Raw genomic sequence first — 18,498 nt, forward strand, 5'->3', positions numbered from 1 at the left:
TTGGTTAAATTCACATTTTGACGGATTGACAGTGAGATTGCAGGCTTGGAGTCTTTGAAACACTTGTTCTAGGCGATTGTCATGTTCCTCTTGGGTTGTGCCATAAATGAGAATGTCATCACTGACGTTGAGGACTCCTGCAATGCCAGACAGAACCTGGCTGACGATATTCTGAAAAATTTCTGCGGTCGATGAGATGCCAAAGTTCAATCTCTTAAATCTGCGCAGGCCCACATGCGTGCTAAAAGTTGTAATGTATCTGGAGTCTGGATGCAATTCAAGTTGATGATAGCCTGAGTTTAGGTCAATTTTTGAAAATACCTTCGCACCATTCAGGTCTGTGAGAATGTCATCAATAGTGGGCGTGATGTGCCTTTCTCTTTGGATCGCCCGATTGGCGTGGCGCATATCCACACATAGTCGGATTTTACCTGGCTGCTTCGGTTTAGGTGCAACAACGATTGGTGAAACCCAGGGGGTCGGGCCTTCAACGCGTTCGACGACATCGGACGCCTCCAGGTCTTGCAGTTCTTGCTCCACAAGCTTGCGGACATGGAATGGAATGCGCCTGTGGGGCTGAATAGAGGGCTGTACTGACGGATCTATATGCAATTTTATTTGAACATCCTTTAGCTTACCTAGGCCTTTAAAGAGATTTGGGTACTTCTGCATAATGTGGTGGGCCGAAGGACCTGTAATGCTGTTGACAAGGTTCACAAGGCCCAGAGATATTGCACTGGTACAGCTGAGAAGTGTGTCCGCAGAGCATTCTACCACATAAAAGGTGTCAGTGATGGACTTTCCTTCAGCTGCAACTTCTGACTGAAATTTTCCGCACAGGGGCAGTGCAGCTGCTGAGCCATAAGGAAAAATCTTTATATTAGTACTTTGTAGAGTAGGTTTGTTTAGGAGCTGGTTGTAGACTGTATGACTGATGACGTTGACTGATGCCCCCGTGTCCACCAGGGCTTCTATTGGATTGCCATTCACTAGGATTACTCGTTTTGGATTAGTAACTGCGTGCACAGTATTAGATCCCTCTTCCGTCACGGAGAATAAATAGGTGCTGTGGGACTCGTCAGTAATCTGCAGTGTTTGGATCTTCGGTGGCCTAGGTTGTGCGGTGGTATGAGGAGATTGTGGCTTGAATCTACACACCTTTGCAAAATGATTTTGCTTTCTGCAATTATGACAAGTTCCTCCCTTTGCTGGGCAGACATTCTGGTGAGGATATGATCCACCGCAGTTGTAACATGTGGCTGCCTGCGTGCGAGGCACATTTGGTTTCTGTGTAAGCTTTGCTATAGAAGATGTCGCGTCTGGCTCATGATCGATGTTCTCTATCAGTTTAGCTTGTTTGTCTGCAGCATCATTTATACGCGCTGTATCTAGCAACTTCGCTAACGTCATGGTGGGGTCTCTGAGTGCTTGTCTCCTTAACTTGGAGGAAATACATCCTTGTACGATCTGCATTTGGATTTCTTTGTCTACTTCCGCAAATTCACAGTGCGCTGCAAGGTGTCGTAGCCGGACATGATACTCAGCCATGCTTTCTGTTGGCGACTGCTTTGACTGCCTGAACTTAAAAATTTCAAATGCCGGATTTCTGTGAGGGGAGAAGTGCTTGCTTAATGCAGCTTTGCTGAGCTCATAGTCCTTGTCCTCCCCTGTATTCGGCAGAGTAGTGAATATATCGTAAACCTGCTCCCCTGCGTAGTGTAACAGCATGGCTTTTTTCCGGGTATCATCAGAGACATTCATGGCTTGCAGAAATATCTCGAAACGCTTTAGCCATTTATCCCAAGATACTGCCAGGTTTGCTTGGGACTGATGCACATCAAAAGCAGGAAATGCGGGTAGACAAGCCATAGTGAGTGCTGATAGCCTTGTAGACTTCGTGGGACTGAAATACCTGTGGCTGATGAATGAACGCTTCCTCGTCGCCAGTTGTAGTGTCGTGATGTCGGCGATAAAGAATTCGGAGACGTACACTGATGTGCTGGTGCTTGGCTGCCAGGCCGTGCTTTTTCTTTATTGCTTACTTCCTCCTTCCTCTCCGCGTCCCTCTCCCGACTCCTCCTCTCCCCTACATCACTGTTACTAAGCAAAGAATGCAAACAAGGGCAACAGCCCACAAACAACTGTAGATGTGACAACATCACAGTGGCCGGGGGTCAGGGTAAAGTAGATAGAGCACTCACAAGCAGTGGCGGATTAAGTGGACTATGGGCCCGGGGCTGTTCATAAAACCTGGGCCCCTGTACCACCCTTCCCACCTGAGCGCTGCGGTCCCCGTGCGGGAATTGACAGCCGTACGGACCGCAGCACTTGGGTTTGCTGCGGGTCCATACGGAAAACCCGCCACCATTCCACCACGTGTGGACATGGCCTAAAAAGACGTTGCACATAAGCTGTAGGCCTACGGCCAATACGCACAAAATCGCCCAACGTGATCCTGGCCATAGGGGATCTACTTTAATGTCCCCACTTTAATTTGAAGTCCCCTTACTTCATCCATTGCAGTCCCCTATCACCCACTCACTTCATCTGCAGTGCCACTTCATCATTTGCAGCCCCTTATCCCCCCTTCCATTTCATCATGTGCAGTCCCCTTCCCCCCAACTTCATGTGCAGCCCCACTCCCCCATCATCATGTGCAGTTAATTTTACCCCCACATCATGTGCAGTCCCCCTTACCCCCACATCATGTGCAGTCCCCCTTACCCCCAATTCATCATGTGCAGTCCCCTTACCCCCAATTCATCATGTGCAGTCCCCCTTACCCCCAATTCATGTGCAGTCCCACTTACCCCTTAATTCATCATGTGCAGTCCCACTTACCCCTTAATTCATCATCTGCAGACCCCCTTATCCCCCACTTCATCATGTTCAGCCCCACTCACCCCCCCTTCATCATGTGCAGTCCCACTCACCCCCCTTCATCTTGTGCAGCCCCACTCACCGCCCTTCATCATGTGAAGCCCCCACTCATCCCCCCTTCATCCTGTGAAGCCCCCACTCATCCCCCCTTCATCCTGTACAACCCCAGCCACCCCCCTTCATCCTGTACAACCCCAGTCACCCCCCTTCATCCTGTACAACCCCAGTCACCCCCCTCATCCTGTACAACCCCACTTAACCCCCCTTCATCCTGTGTAGCCCCACTCACCCCCCTTCATCATGTGAAGCCCCCACTCATCCCCCCTTCATCCTGTACAACCCCAGTCACCCCCCTTCATCCTGTACAACCCCACTCAACCCCCCTTCATCCTGTGTAGCCCCACTCACCCCCTTCATGTGAAGCCCCCACTCATCCCTTCATCCTGTGAAGCCCCCACTCATCCCCCTTCATTCTGTACAACCCCAGTCACCCCCCTTCATCATATACAGCCCCCAGTCCCCCCCCTTCATTATATACAGGCCCCAGTCACCCCCCTTCATTGTGTACAGCCCCCACTCACCCTCTCCCCCACTTAATTCATTTTATAAATAAAAAAAAAATAAAAAAAAAGTTCCCCATACTTACCTCACAGCCGGCTCGCTTCCCAGCAGCGCCTCTGCTTTCAGCATCCTCCGGGACATGTCGGCGCGTGCACGATGACGTCATCGCGCACGCCCGACATCTGACCCGGAAGTACAGCCGGAGGGAGCCGGAGCTGAGCAGCCGTCAAGGTGACGGCCGTGCACAGCTCCCGGCCCCGGCCTCATAGAATGTGACGCGGGCGGCTGTCTGCTGCCGGCGGCGTCACAGCACAGGGCACGGCCGGCACTGTACAGGTGCTGGGGGAGCGGCCCGGGGGGCATTTGCCTCTCTGACACCTGGCCCAGCCCGCCCCTGGGCCCCCAAAAAACCTTGGGCCCGGGGCGACCGCCCCATCCGCCCCTATTAAGATCCGCCATTGCTCACAAGACAGTAGTATCGGGAGGCTTGGGTTTGGGTGCGACTTAATACGGATGTATGCCCGGAGTCGCCGAGGTGGACCACGGTGTTTCAGTGTGACGTAGAGGCACAAATAAGGTTATGGAGGAAACGGTACCAGGAGCCCGAAGGCAGGTACTTAGGTGACAGGATGAGCTGCGGAGTTGTTGAACCCAAAATAAACAAGGTCGAGACCACCCAAAACCAGCCCAAATCTACAGTTAAACATGAAAGTGGGCATGGTGTCTGCAATGGAGAATGGGGAGGTGGGTGGTCCCATAATGAAGTATGGAGCAGAAACGCAAAGGGGAGGGGTGCATGTGCCGATCGATGGTTCCAGTCCCTACTTTGGATTCTTAGTGCAGTGTCGAGCAGGGATGTCACAGGGTCATGCTGATGCAACCCTACAGTATGAACGGGGAGATATGTGAGGCAGTGACTGGTGTCACAGGTAGGGGTCACTGTGTTCTCCCCAGGAGATGCATGGAGGCATATGAAGGCCATAGGAGTGCATGGCAGTCACGGGCCTAGCGGTGACTGCAATGCAGACAAGAAATAATAAAAATAAGTGTAGTCTTGGACATGCTAGTGTCCAAGCCAAATGTAGAGAAAACATGCTCTGGGATGTTGTGTTGTGAAACAGACTGCAGGATGTTAGTCGTGCAGTTCGTTTCATTGCAGGCCCGGGTTTTTCATGTGGCTGAAGGCCACTGGTATCTTTGTTAAAAGCCCTGCAGGAAAGGGTTTGGGTGTGTTTGGGGTGTGGTGTTTGGAGGAGGACAGAGCAGTAGCCTCTGCAGCGCTCCACCTGTGAGAGGCAACACAGGCCGGCGGAGCCAAACAGCCAGGGTAGCTGAGACGCCTGGCACCCACAGCTTGCACAGCAGTGCGGTTGCCCACGGCAACAGGTCAAAGGAAGACTTGCATGTTTAGTGACTGTAAACTGGAGGCTATCGCGGACTGTGTAATGCTGTGAGTAGAACATTGCCACAGCAGTGCAGTCGCCCATGGCAACTGGTCAAAGGAGGACTAGCGTGTTTAGTGACTATAATCAAGAGGATATGTGCCCAGCTGTGATCTGGAGGATATTGTGTGCTGTGTTTATGTGAACTGTTAATTTATGTGAATTCTTTGGAATGCACTACCCAGGCTAGTACGATTAATCCCCAACCCCCAGAGTTTTAAGCGTGCCTTAAAAACGCATTTGTTCAGACTGGCCTATTGCCTCAACGCATTAACCTAAATATCCCTGTGTGGCTCATTTCAAAATTTTTTACCATAACCAGGTTCCTTGCATCATGTTCTCACATGATTTTTGCATTTAATAGCCCTATGTGTCTGTACTGTTACATATTTAGACTGTTAACTGGTTCATGCAGCAACAGGAACACCTGATTCTTACACTATGGCTGGTCCAAACAAGAAAAACAATAAAAGCAATTGTTACCATCCACCTTTCATGTCTCCCCTTTTTCCTTATAGATTGTAAGCTTGCGAGCAGGGCCCTCATTCCTCTTGGTATCTGTTTTGTTCTGTGTGTTTATTGCTATGCTGTAATGTCTATTGTCTGTAGAAGTCCCCTCTATAATGTAAAGTGCTGCAGAATATGTTGGAGCTATAGAAACAAAATTATTATTAAATTATTAACAGAACATTATTGCTATGCATTTGTACGAGTTGGACATTAATATTGTGTGAAGTAAACAAATTAAAGAGACTTTTGCTTGGAACTTTGCTGGGTCACTGCCTCCTCACTGCAAGTGTGCTACCACTGCACTACAGTTCATTACTCATACACAAAACGAAGGCTGACCTCACTAAATGCCATCGTCACTATTATGAACATGGCAATAAAAGTGGGAAGTCTGGCTCGAGCCCCAAGAGTACAGAGAACTAATAAATATGGAAATTTATCAATCACAAAGATCAATCGCAAAGACGCAAGCACCTCCTCTCTGACATTATGGAAATGTTTAAAAATTTCTACTCTTCACTATATTCTGTAGAAGCAACTAATCCTTCTACACAACGTGCTGACTTTAATTCACACATTCAAACGTACATTGAGGAGCCTGGTTTTCCTTCTTTGTCTGAAGCTGCAACAGACTCCCTCGAACTACCATTAACTATAGTGGAAATACAAACAGCTCTAAGGGAAACTAAATCGGGGAAGGCCGCCGGCCCGGACGGGTTTTCTTTACCATATTATACAGTAGGTTGTTATTAGATTCTCTTTCTCCCCATCTTATCTCTAGCCTCTATGCTTTGTCCAAAGGCTCCTCTCTCCCAGGAGATTCTCTGCGAGCACACACACATCAGTTATACACAAGGAGGGGAAACAAACACCCAATGTGCAAACTACAGACCTATTTCCCTTCTTAATATGAACATTAAGCTGTTCACAAAAATGATTGCATCCAAGCTATCTCCACTATTATCAGATATTATCCATTGGGACTAGACGCGATTTATGAGAGGGAGAGAGACAAGGGATAATACAGCCAAGGCTCTGAACCTAATATATAGAACTAGACTTAAATCTCAGCCCGTAATGCTTCTGTCCACCTATGCAGAAAAGACATTCGATAGGGTGAACTGAAAATTTATGAATTAAACTAGCTGAAGAGACCGGCGCTGCAAAGGCATAGTAACTAACTGTGGTTAGGTATAGCAAATTATAATTATACTCCATCCCATAGTCCCGTGTCCATATACCCATCATACAAATCCTCCATCCCATAGTCCCATGCCCATATACCCATCATACTTATCCGCCATCCCATAGTCCCGTGCCCATATACCCATCATACATATTCTCCATCCCATAGTCCCATGCCCATATACCCATCATACATATTCGCCATCCCATAGTCGAGTGCCCATATACCCATCACACATACTTCATCTCATAGTCCCATGCCCATATACCCATCATACATATCCTCCATCCCATAGTCCCGTGCCCATATACCCGTCATACATATCCTCCACCCATAGTCCAGTGCCCATATACCCATCACACATCCTCCATCCCATAGTCCCGTGCCCATATACATATCCGACATCCCATAGTCCCGTGCCCATATACCCATCACACATCCTCCATCCCATAGGCCCGTGCCCATATACCCATCATACATATCCTCCATCCCATAGTCCCATGCCCATATACCATACATATCCTCCATCCCATAGTCCCATGCCCATATACCCATCATACATATTCGCCATCCCATAGTCGAGTGCCCATATACCCATCACACATCCTTCATCTCATAGTCCCATGCCCATATACCCATCATACATATCCACCATCCCATAGTCCAGTGCCCATATACCCATCACACATCCTCCATCCCATAGTCCCGTGCCCATATACATATCCGCCACCCCATAGTCCCGTGCCCATATACCCATTCTCCATCCCATAGTCCCATGCCAATATACTCATCATACATATCCTCCATCCCATAGTCCCATGCCCATATACCCATCATACATATCCGCCATCCCATAGTCCAGTGCCCATATACCCATCACACATCCTCCATCCCATAGTCAACCATTTTGACATATGAGCGGCGGCGGGGCTTGCAACCTGATGACATCAGCGTCGCCATGGCAACCATTGTGACATCATAATGAGGGGCGGGGCTTGATACGCACAGTTTCCCCAGTATGCAAATAAGAGCATTATGACATCATAATGAGGGGCGGGGCTTGACGCGCACACACTTTTTCCCCAGTATGTATATAGGGGCAAAATGGTTTGGTGAATTGGAACGCGCGAGGTTAAAATTTTGCCTCACAACATAGCTAAGGACGCTCTCGGGGTCTAGACGTGTGACTGTGCCAAATTTTGTGGCTGTAGCTGCGACGGTGCGGATGCCTATTCCGGACATACACACTTTGAGCTTTATATATTAGATAAACACTTTCTCGACTGGTCTGAAATCCAAAAGGTTACACTGGATTTCAGCATTATATTCAAAACTAACCGCTTATGTTATGTGGAATAAGATTCTGCAGGTGAACAACTGGCTACGTCGATGGTGCCGTCAGCAACGATTTGGATTTCTGGATCACGGAGTGAACTACTTATACGATGGACTACTTGCTAGAGATGGGGTGCACCTTACGAAGACTGGAAAGCATGTATTTGGAAGTCGCCTTGCTACACTTGTAAGGAGAGCTTTAAACTAGAACAACATGGGAAGGGAAGCAAAAGACCAGAAAAAGCCATACACCTGACAAATGCTATTGAGAACTCTGCTATTAGAAGTGGAAAGGAAGAACAAAGACGAAAGAATCTAATTAATAAAAATATTGGAGAAAGAGAAACCAATCACAAACTAAAATGTTTCTATACTAATGCACAAAGCATGGGCAACAAACAAGGAGAATTGGAACTACTAACACAGGAAAAGAAATATGATGTAATTGGAATCACTGAAACTTGGTGGGACAATACACATGATTGGAATACAAGACTAGAAGGATACAACTTATTTGCAAGAAACAGACTTGATAAACGAGGAGGGGGTGTCGCATTGTATGTTCGAAACGCGTATATCTGCACAGAGATTGAAGCTTCAGAGTCTGGGAGTTCTGTGGAAACTGTTTGGGTAAGAATACAAGGACAGAACAATGGAAAGGACACCATTGTAGGCATTTACTACAGGCCGCCTGTGCAAGCCGAAGATATAGATGAACTCTTTATGCATCAGATGGCCAAGTTCTCCAAAAAATATGACATAGTTGTCATGGGAGATTTCAACTATCCAGACATTTGTTGGGAATCTCTCTCAGGCAAAACTAACAGGTCAAGGAAATTCTTATCCTCTCTTGCTGACAACTTTATCTTCCAAAAGGTAGGGGAGAAAACAAGGGGAACTGCTACCTTGGATCTAATCCTTATAAACAGGGAGGAAATGGTTGAGGAGGTAAAAGTGGCTGGGACCCTAGGAGGTAGCGACCATGCTATTTTAGAATTTTGGATAACTAGAGGTGGAAGACCTGTGAAGACTCAGACGTCAAGGTTAGATTTCAGAAAGGCAGATTTTAAGGGATTCAGAAAGAGAATTGGAGGGATCCAATGGCTGGATATCCTTAAAGACAAAAATGTCCAGGAAGGATGGGAAATCTTGAAAAATGAAATTCTCAAAGCACAGTTGTTAACAATTCCGAAAAGAGGGAAGAATAGGAAGCATTTAAGGAAACCAGGATGGATGAACACAGAACTTAAGCACATGCTAAAAAGGAAGAAAAAAATGTTTATAAAATGGAAAGAGGGAGGCATATCTAAAGAAGAATATAATGCTGTCTGCAGAACCTGCAGGGCACAAATCAGATTAGCTAAAGCTGAAAATGAACTGAGGCTTGCAAGAGATGTCAAAAGCAATAATAAAGGATTTTGGGGATATGTCAAAAGTAAAAGAAAAGTCAAAGATGCTATAGGATTTTTACAGGATGAAAATGATGAAATGGTAAGACAGGATGTTGAGAAGGCTGAACTTTTAAATTCCTATTTTGCATCTGTTTTCTCTCAGAAAGGAAATGCAACATCAACTGTTATTCACTGTCCTATTAAGGGAATAGAAGAATCCAGGATATCTATAAACAGAAAGATAGTGAGGAAACACTTAGCTAACCTAAATGAATTCAAGTCTCCAGGTCCAGATGAATTACACCCCAGAGTACTGAAGGAGATAGCAGAAGAAATTTTTGAACCCCTCTCCATAATCTTTGAAAATTCTTGGAGAACAGGAGAAGTGCCAGAAGACTGGAGAAGAGCAAATGTTGTTCCTATCTTCAAAAAGGGGAAGAAGGTGGACCCAGGCAACTATAGGCCGGTGAGTCTGACTTCTATACCAGGAAAGATCTTTGAACAAATTATTAAACAACATGTATGTCAATACCTGGATAAGAATGAAGTGATTAAACAGAGTCAGCATGGGTTTCTAACTAATAAGTCATGTCAGACTAACTTAATTTCCTTCTATGACGGTATCACTGATTGGGTGGATCAAGGAAATGCTGTAGATATAGTATATCTTGACTTCAGCAAAGCATTTGACAAAGTCTCTCATACAATCCTTATTGAAAAAATGACTAAGTATGGAATGGACAAGGCAACTGTTAGGTGGATTCATAACTGGCTTAGTGATCGGACCCAAAGAGTGGTCGTAAATGGCTGCACATCCAGTTGGAAGAATGTCTCAAGTGGGGTACCACAGGGCTCTGTCCTGGGCCCTGTATTGTTCAACATCTTTATCAACGATTTAGATGAAGGAATTGAGGGTAAACTGATTAAATTTGCTGATGACACAAAGCTAGGAGGGATAGCTAATACTAGAGAAGAGAGAGAGAGGATTCAAAAAGATTTAAATAAACTGGAGAAGTGGGCAGCAACTAACAGAATGGTTTTTAACAGGGAGAAATGCAAAGTACTACATCTGGGCAATAAAAATGAAAAAAGCATATATAGAATGGGAGGAATAGGGCTAAGTGACAGCACATGTGAAAAAGACTTGGGTATACTAATAGATCACAGACTGAATATGAGTCAACAGTGTGATGCAGCAGCAAAAAAGGCAAATGCAATTCTAGGATGTATTAACAGAAGCATACAGTCTAGATCACGTGAAGTCATTATTTCCCTCTACTCCTCTTTGGTCAGACCTCATCTGGAATATTGTGTCCAGTTTTGGGCACCACATTTTAAAAAAGACATCAACAAACTGGAGCAAGTTCAGAAAAGAGCGACCAGAATGGTGACCGGTATGCAAACCCTGTCTTATGAGGAAAGGTTGCAGGATTTGGGAATGTTTAGTTTGCAAAAGAGAAGACTGAGAGGAGACTTAATAGCTGTCTACAAATATCTAAAGGGCTGTCACATTGTAGAAGGATCAACTTTATTCTCATTTGCACAAGGAAAGACTAGAAGCAATGGGATGAAACTGAATGGGAAGAGACACAGATTAGATATTAGAAAAAACTTTTTGACAGTTAGAGTGATCAATGAGTGGAACAGGCTGCCACGAGAAGTGGTGAGTTCTCCTTCAATGGAAGTCTTCAAACAGAGGCTGGACAGACATCTGACTGGGATGATTTAGCGAATCCTGCTTTGAGCAGGGGGTTGGACCAGATGGCCCAGGAGGTCCCTTCCAACTCTACGATTCTATGATTCTATGATTCTATGATTCTATGTAAAAGTCCTTTCTAAGGATTTTAGTATATATAACGGCACGCAACAAGGGTGTCTGCTTTCCCCTCTAATTTTCATTCTCATATTGGAACCCTTTCTTGGAAGAATAAGATCTAACAAGAACATAGCGGGTCCCTACATTCGTGGCTCTCCTTACAAGATTGCGGCCTATGCAGACGACCTGCTTTTCTTCATCAATAAACCAAGTAATTCTTTACCTAACTTGATGACAGAATTAATAGCCTTTCAAACTCCAAAATTAACTTTTCCAAATCGTAAGCCTTGAATATTAATATTCCACATTCCGTCTTGATATCCTTCAAAACAGTCTTTAATTTTAAATGGGCTAAGACAGACATACAATATTTAGGAATATTGCTATCGAATGATATAAAACTAACGTACTCTCTTAATTTTCCTAGGTTACTTAAATCGGTGCAGGGGGGACTGCTCGAGATGGATGAGGAGTGCCTTTACCTGGTTTTACAAATATGCATTTCCTCATCCTTCTTTTAAATGTCCAAACCAAATTCATATGGTCGGGTAAAACTCCACGTATTGGTAGGGCCACACTGTATTGTCCAAAGTCCTCAGGGGGTATATGGCTACCTGATTTCAGATCATCATATATTGCCTCTCACCTCTCTAGAGTTCTGGATTGGTGTAGGAATGGATCTGGGAAAGCATGGTTTGGGATTGAAGAAAGTTTTACAAACATCACTCTAATAACTACCCCTTGCTTTGATTTATCTACAATTTCTATATTCAAAACTTATCCCGTTAGTTGAGACCACTCTGACATGCTGCAATAATCCCTCGGTTTGGTCATCAATTCTGCCCCCATATTCCTCTATGTACCCTATCTTGGATAATCCACTTTTTCCCACAGGAACAGGGGATGACATTTTTCGTTCCTGGTTATAGAAAGGTAATTTTAGAGTGACACACTTTGGACAGGGAAACTTGTGGCCTTCAGAAGAACATCTTCAGGGTCTCTTAACTACTTCTTCCTTGGGACACTGGAGAATTGGCCAACTTTCATTTTTTTCAAATCTCTCACACCTAGAGCCATTTATAAAAACGATAAAACAATTTTTGAAGTGGAATGTTCTAATACCAGCCCATTAAGACATACTTTGTCATTCTCGCATTCTCTACTGATTGACCTCCTGAATCAGTCTAAAACATGCTTCCAATCTCACTGGGAGAGAGATCTGGGATGCACCTTAATGAGGGATCAGTGGAGGCGTATATTCACCTTGGCACATAAATCAGCCATCAGCTTGAGATTTCAGGAGGCCAGCTATAAACTGCTTTCTCGGTGATATAGGGTCCCAACTCGCCTACACTCTACTTCCTGATGCTAGTTCCATGTGTTGGATGTGGGAAGGAGGAGGGTGACCTATTACATAATTTCTAGACCTGTAAACTCCTTTCTTGGGAAAAGTACAACTAGTGATTTGTAAATTCACTGATCTTATGTCAGACCTTGACCCAGCTCTCATCCTTCTCCATCACAGCAACATCCCTTTAAAAACACAGAAATTCAATATTGAGACACTTGATCATTTCTGCTAGAGCATGCATTTCTTTGCTATGGAAAAGTAACACTATCCTGACAATCTCACTTTGGTTCTCCAAAATAAATGAGATTATGTTAATGGAGGAGCTCATCTCCACGATCAAAAACTAACATAATAAATTTTATAAAACATGGTTCTACTAACTGGAGTTTAAATCTTCCGCTGATTACCTTGACTTTATAAGGGAGAACTAAGTCTACATGTCAGGAGCCTCTCTGAAGTTTCCCTTATCTTCTTACCCATACATCCCTTCCCCCACTTCCCTTTTTCTTTGTGTGTATTTATGTTTTTGGTTTTAACTTCTTCTCGTATTTTGTTTTATTACTCCTCAATGTTAATTCACATGAATATGTAATGACTTAATGTTTAAGTCTCAGTCACCACGTCAGCATATCCTAAAACACTGTGAACCAATGTACTACCAGTGACCAGTGATTGCGTTTACTTCTTTCATTTCATTTCCAAATGTTTTGGAAATACTGTTTTACCTACTAATTTTGACACAACTAGTACCCGGTGTTCACCTTCATATTTGTATTACCTTTTCAAAAACTTATTAAAGATAAATTTATAAAATAACAAAAAACTATAGAGCTGAAATTTATAGTGCCGATTTTATTCCTGACAGTATCTGCTATTCACAGTGATGGTGAAGGTGCTATATTGTGTTCCCCCTCCATTCTGGGATGTTACATCACAGATTAGGGGAATGGCCTGCTCCTGGCTTCTAGCAACAGCCATCCCCTTGATAACATCTTCTTCTATTTAGTAGGCGATCAGGGTGTGTGGACAGCCTCTGACCAGCTACAGTCATTTATCTGTGCTGTGGTTGTCCTACCCTTTCCCTTGAGGAGGAATTTAATTTTTGTCAATATATTCAGGTACAACACACCTTCGTTGCTCAGAGTAGATTTTTTATGGAGTAAAATTATTACAATTGTATAATCATACTCGGCATGTTTGGCTGGAAACTACAAGGTTTTTATTAGGGTATGTAGAAGAACGAACACTGGACACACACGGTAAAACTGCGGTAGGACGTTTATTGTTTCTTGCACATAAATTGATAACATTTAGATGGATTTAGACGAACCCTCCCACAAAACATGATTAACAAAGTCATTACTACAGGACTGAATGATAAAATTATTTATTCTAAAAAAAAATGCTAGAACCAAAAATGAGAGACTACGGACACCATGGGTGGATACTCCAGGCCTGGCCTCCAGCGTGTTAGTACAAGATGGGCTCTTAGTCCTTGGAGCTTCTCTACTCGGTATAAAGAAACACGGATCTTCTTCATATAAAGAGCATTTCAGAATAGAAACTACCTGAATTGGAGGCTGATCTACATGTATAAAGAACTATGGAGATAGCGCCATTTGTTATGATTAGGTAACCATGGAGGATAGCAGGGGAATAGGCTAGGCAACCAGATAACCAGAGAGGTTGGTAACTTAGCGGATTGCAGACCCCTAAACTGACAACACAACCAGACTTAGCCGTGGGACGTACCTACGATGCCCTAGACGCCTCGGCACAGCCAAAGAATTAACTAAGCCTAACGAGAGAAAGGGGAAAGCTAAACTGCCCTGGAGTAGAACCCCAAAGTAACAGATAGCCCCTGAACATATATTTCCGGTGAGACAAGATGAGGCACAAAACACAGGCAGAAAATAGAGTAAGCAAATAAAGTAAGCAAATGATGGGGCCCAAACTGTCTAGATAGAACAATACAGGAAAGGATACTGTCTGCAATCACGCAAAAAACCCTAAGAAAAAATCCAACACGTCTGATATGCAAAAATACTGAGGCCACACGACCTCCCCCCCACTAAATCAGAACTCTGCTGTGAACTGGACGCAAAACAAAAGATACTGATATAAAAGGGGATTAGAAACACTGAAAAGACTGACATGAGCTGTGGCATATGGAACAGAGTCCAGCACAGGTCCCAGCAGGAAACAAGGCTGAACTCACACCAGCAAAGCAGAAATCAGAGAAAAGCAAAAAATGGATCAAATGCAAAAAGATTCAAGCAGACAAATAACTTATCTGAAAGATGCAGGACAAAGCAGGAGGCAAGCAGACTTCCAAAATGCTCAGGAAGAAAACCAATTCATTGGCAACAACTGAGGGAAGGTTGCTCACTTAAATCTCTCCAGTCTGTAACACCTGACCTCCAATCATCCTCCTCAGGTGATTGGCTTCTGTCAGCCAGACCAGCTCTATTACCAGCAGCAACCACCAGAGGGAGCCCAAACTCAGAAGCCAGGTCAAAAGTGTTCGAAGCAGCCATTATTCTGTATAAAATATGTGATGTTGCTGTAGCCCTAATCCTTTTGTACAGTGGTTTCTGTTTATATAATCTTACCCCAGCATTATGGATTGAGATTATGGAGATGGGGAGAGTGAGACATCCTATTTTAATTGTAATGGATCACACCAGATGTTCCTACAAAGAAGGAATGGATCATGTATGTAAATATTTTAATATGAACATGCTTATCACTGTGGTAAAGAAAAGTTAAATTTATTGTCAAACTACTGTGTTTTCGCTTTTTAAATCATAATGACCTTTTTTAAATGGCCTTTTTACTAGGTTCACTAAATGCTAAAACTGATCTGCCATTATGATTCTCCAGGTCATTACGAGTTCAAAGACACCAAACTTGTCTAGGTCCTTTTTTATCTAAGTGGTGATTAAAAATTCCAAACTTTGTGAAAAAAAAATGCGCCATTTTCTGATACACGTAGCGTCTCCATTTTTTTAGTGATCTCGGGTTGGGTAAGGGCTTCGTTTTTGCGCATTGAGCTGTTGTTTTAATGTTACCATTTTGGTGCAGATATGATCTTTTGATCGCCCATTATTGCATTTTAATGCAATGTTGCTGCAACCAAAAAACTGCAATTCTGGCGTTTTTACTTTTTTCTCGCTACGCCGTTAAGCGATCAGGTTAATCCTTTTTTTATTGATAGATCGGACAATTCTGAACACGGTGATACTAAATAAGTATGTTTGATTTTTTTTTTGTTTTATTTTGAATGGAAAAGAGGGGTGTGATTTAATCTTTTATATTTTTTTCATTTTTTTATATCAAAAACATTTTTTTATCTCTTGGTATGCTTCAATAGTCTCCATGGGAGACTAGAAGCTGCCACAACCCAATTGGCTCTGCTACATAGAGGTGATGATCAAATCGCCTCTATGTAGCAGATTTACTCACTTGCTATGAGCGCCGACCACTGGGTGGCGCTCACAGCAAGCCGGCACTGACAACCATTGATACCTCCATGAGACCTCTTGTTGTCATACCAACGAACCGGTGACCCACGATCATGTAACAGGGTAAAAGGTGGGCGTGTTTACGGCCCAATAGTCAGAAGCGCTTGTTAAATGCCGCTGTCAACATTTGACAGGTTAATAGCCGGTGGTGGATCATGATTCCACTCGCAGACATTACGGGCACATATCAATTGTTCAAAACAGCTGACATGTCCTAGGAAAGATGTGGGCTCACCGCCGGAGCCCACATCAAACAGAGGGAGTCCGGTGTCGGCGTACTATTATGCCTGATGTCGGAAAGGGGTTAAAAAGAGACACTGAAAAACTGGAGCAAGCTCGAGAAGAGCTACCAGGATGGTATGCGGACTATAAAGTATGCCCTATGAGGCTTAAAGGTTAAAGGATCTGGGAATGCTTGCAAAAAAGAAGGCTAAGAGGAGACTTAATAGCTGTCTACAAATATCTGAAGTGACAGCAGTGTAGAGAGATCATTAATATACTCATTTGCACATGGGAATACGAGAAGCAATGGAATTAAAGTGATAAGGAGCAGATACTAATTAGATATTAGAAAAAACTTTTTGACAGTGAGGGTGATCAATGAGTGGAACAAGTTGCCCGAGAGGTGGCAAGTTCTCCTTCAATGGAAGTCTTCAAATAGAGGCTGGACAGACATCTGTCTGAGATGGTTTAGTGAATCCTGCATTAAGCAGGGGGTTGGACACGATGACCACTGAGGTGCCTTCCAACTCTAACATTCTATGATTCTGTGAACAAAATATGATTTGAGTTAAATATTTACCACTTAGGTATGAGAATGACTTCTCCCTTTGTGAGATATTTGATGTTTAGTAAGACTACTTTTGTTGGTTAAATATTTCTCACATTCTGAACATGAAAATGGTTTCTCCCCTATGTGACTTCTCTGATTTGGTTTGACTCTCTGCTACGTGTTTTCTTGTACAGTTTGTAAAAAATACACGGTTTCTCTCTGTGTGAGTTTTCCTTTGGTCAACAAAATGTGATTTTGGAGTAAAATATTTCATACTTTGTAGGTATGAGAAGGACTTCTCTCTTTGTGAGATATTTGATGTTTAGTGAGACTCCTTTTGTTGGCATAATATTTCCCACAATCTGAACATGAAAATCTTTTCTCCCCTGTGTGAGTTCTCCAATGTGCTAAAAGTTGTGATTTACGTGTAAAACATTTCCCACATTCTGAACATGAAAATGACTTATCCCCAGTATGAGTTTTTTGATGTGCCGCAAGATTTGATTTATCTGCAAAATATTTCACACATTGTGAACATGAATATGGTTTCTCCCCTGTGTGAAATCTCTGATGTTTAACAAAATGTGATTTATATGTAAAACATTTCCCACATTTTGAACATGAATATGGTTTCTCCCCTGTGTGACTTCTCTGATGTACAACAAGATTTGATTTATCTGCAAAAGATTTATCACATTCTGAACACGAAAATGGCTTCTCCCCTGTGTGAGTTCTCTGATGTGTAAAAAGATGTGATTTCTGTGCAAAACATTTCCCACATTCTGAACATGAAAAAGGCTTCTCCCCTGAGTGACTTATCTGATGTGTAATAAGATTTGATTTATCTGCAAAAGATTGCTCACATTCTAAACATGAAAAAGGTTTCACCCCTGTGTGATTTCTCTGATGTGTAACAAGCTTTGATCTAGATGCAAAACATTTCCCACATTCTGAACATGAAAAAGGCTTCTCCCCTGTGTGACTTCTCTGATGTGTAACAAGCTTTGATCTATATGAAAAACATTTCCCACATTCTGAACATGAAAAAGGTTTCACACCTGTGTGAGTCCTTTGATGTGTAACAAGTTTTGACTTATTTACAAAACATTTACCACATTGTGAACATGAATATGACTGCTCCCCTGCATGAACTCTTTTTTGTCTAAGAAGCTCTAAATTTTGGCTAAATGAATCAGAATATTGGACCTGTTTAAAATTATCAAATGATGGATCTTTGCTGTGAAAGGATGTTGGTATTTCTGGAATGGTGGCATAAACATCAGTTATATCTTGTGTGATATTAAGGTCATCAGATTTAAAAACTGAAGATGTCAGTAGTCCCTCTGATCTCCTGGCGCAGTCATCTGTCAAAAGTAAAGATTATTTTTAAATCAAATATCCTGAATTAGATTTTAAAATATCCATAAAAACTTATATTGGTGTTATTTATCTAAATTCATTTCTAAGACAAAAACTATGCACAATCTAACAGTAAACCTCAGAGCAGAACCCAGTAGAATAATAGAGCTCTCCACCTCTTTGTTTATTCTTCCTCGCAGATATTGCAATAATAAGTCTCCAAAAAGTATTATGTAGAATAAAATATCAATAAAAGACTTCCAGTCCACCCCACCCCTAAAAAAGAAGACTACATCTACACTTACCATCTGTCAATAGAAATATGGATTTTTGTTATAAGTCACCGTAAAATCCTTTACTCCGAGACGCTC

General features: G+C 43.1%; 1 protein-coding gene across 1 annotated transcript in view; it reads right to left on the reverse strand.

The window, feature by feature from the left end:
• The window catches only part of LOC141052993 (uncharacterized), a 136,821-nt gene that overhangs the window by 63,107 nt on the left and 55,216 nt on the right, over positions 1-18,498 (reverse strand). Inside the window, 1 exon segment of the mRNA XM_073550316.1 lies at positions 17,131-18,132. Coding sequence (XP_073406417.1) covers positions 17,131-18,132 — 1,002 coding nt within the window.

Source organism: Dendrobates tinctorius, unplaced genomic scaffold (assembly GCF_039654945.1).
Source record: "Dendrobates tinctorius isolate UK_male_01 unplaced genomic scaffold, ASM3965494v1 ptg000164l, whole genome shotgun sequence".
NCBI classification, from domain to species: domain Eukaryota; kingdom Metazoa; phylum Chordata; class Amphibia; order Anura; family Dendrobatidae; genus Dendrobates; species Dendrobates tinctorius.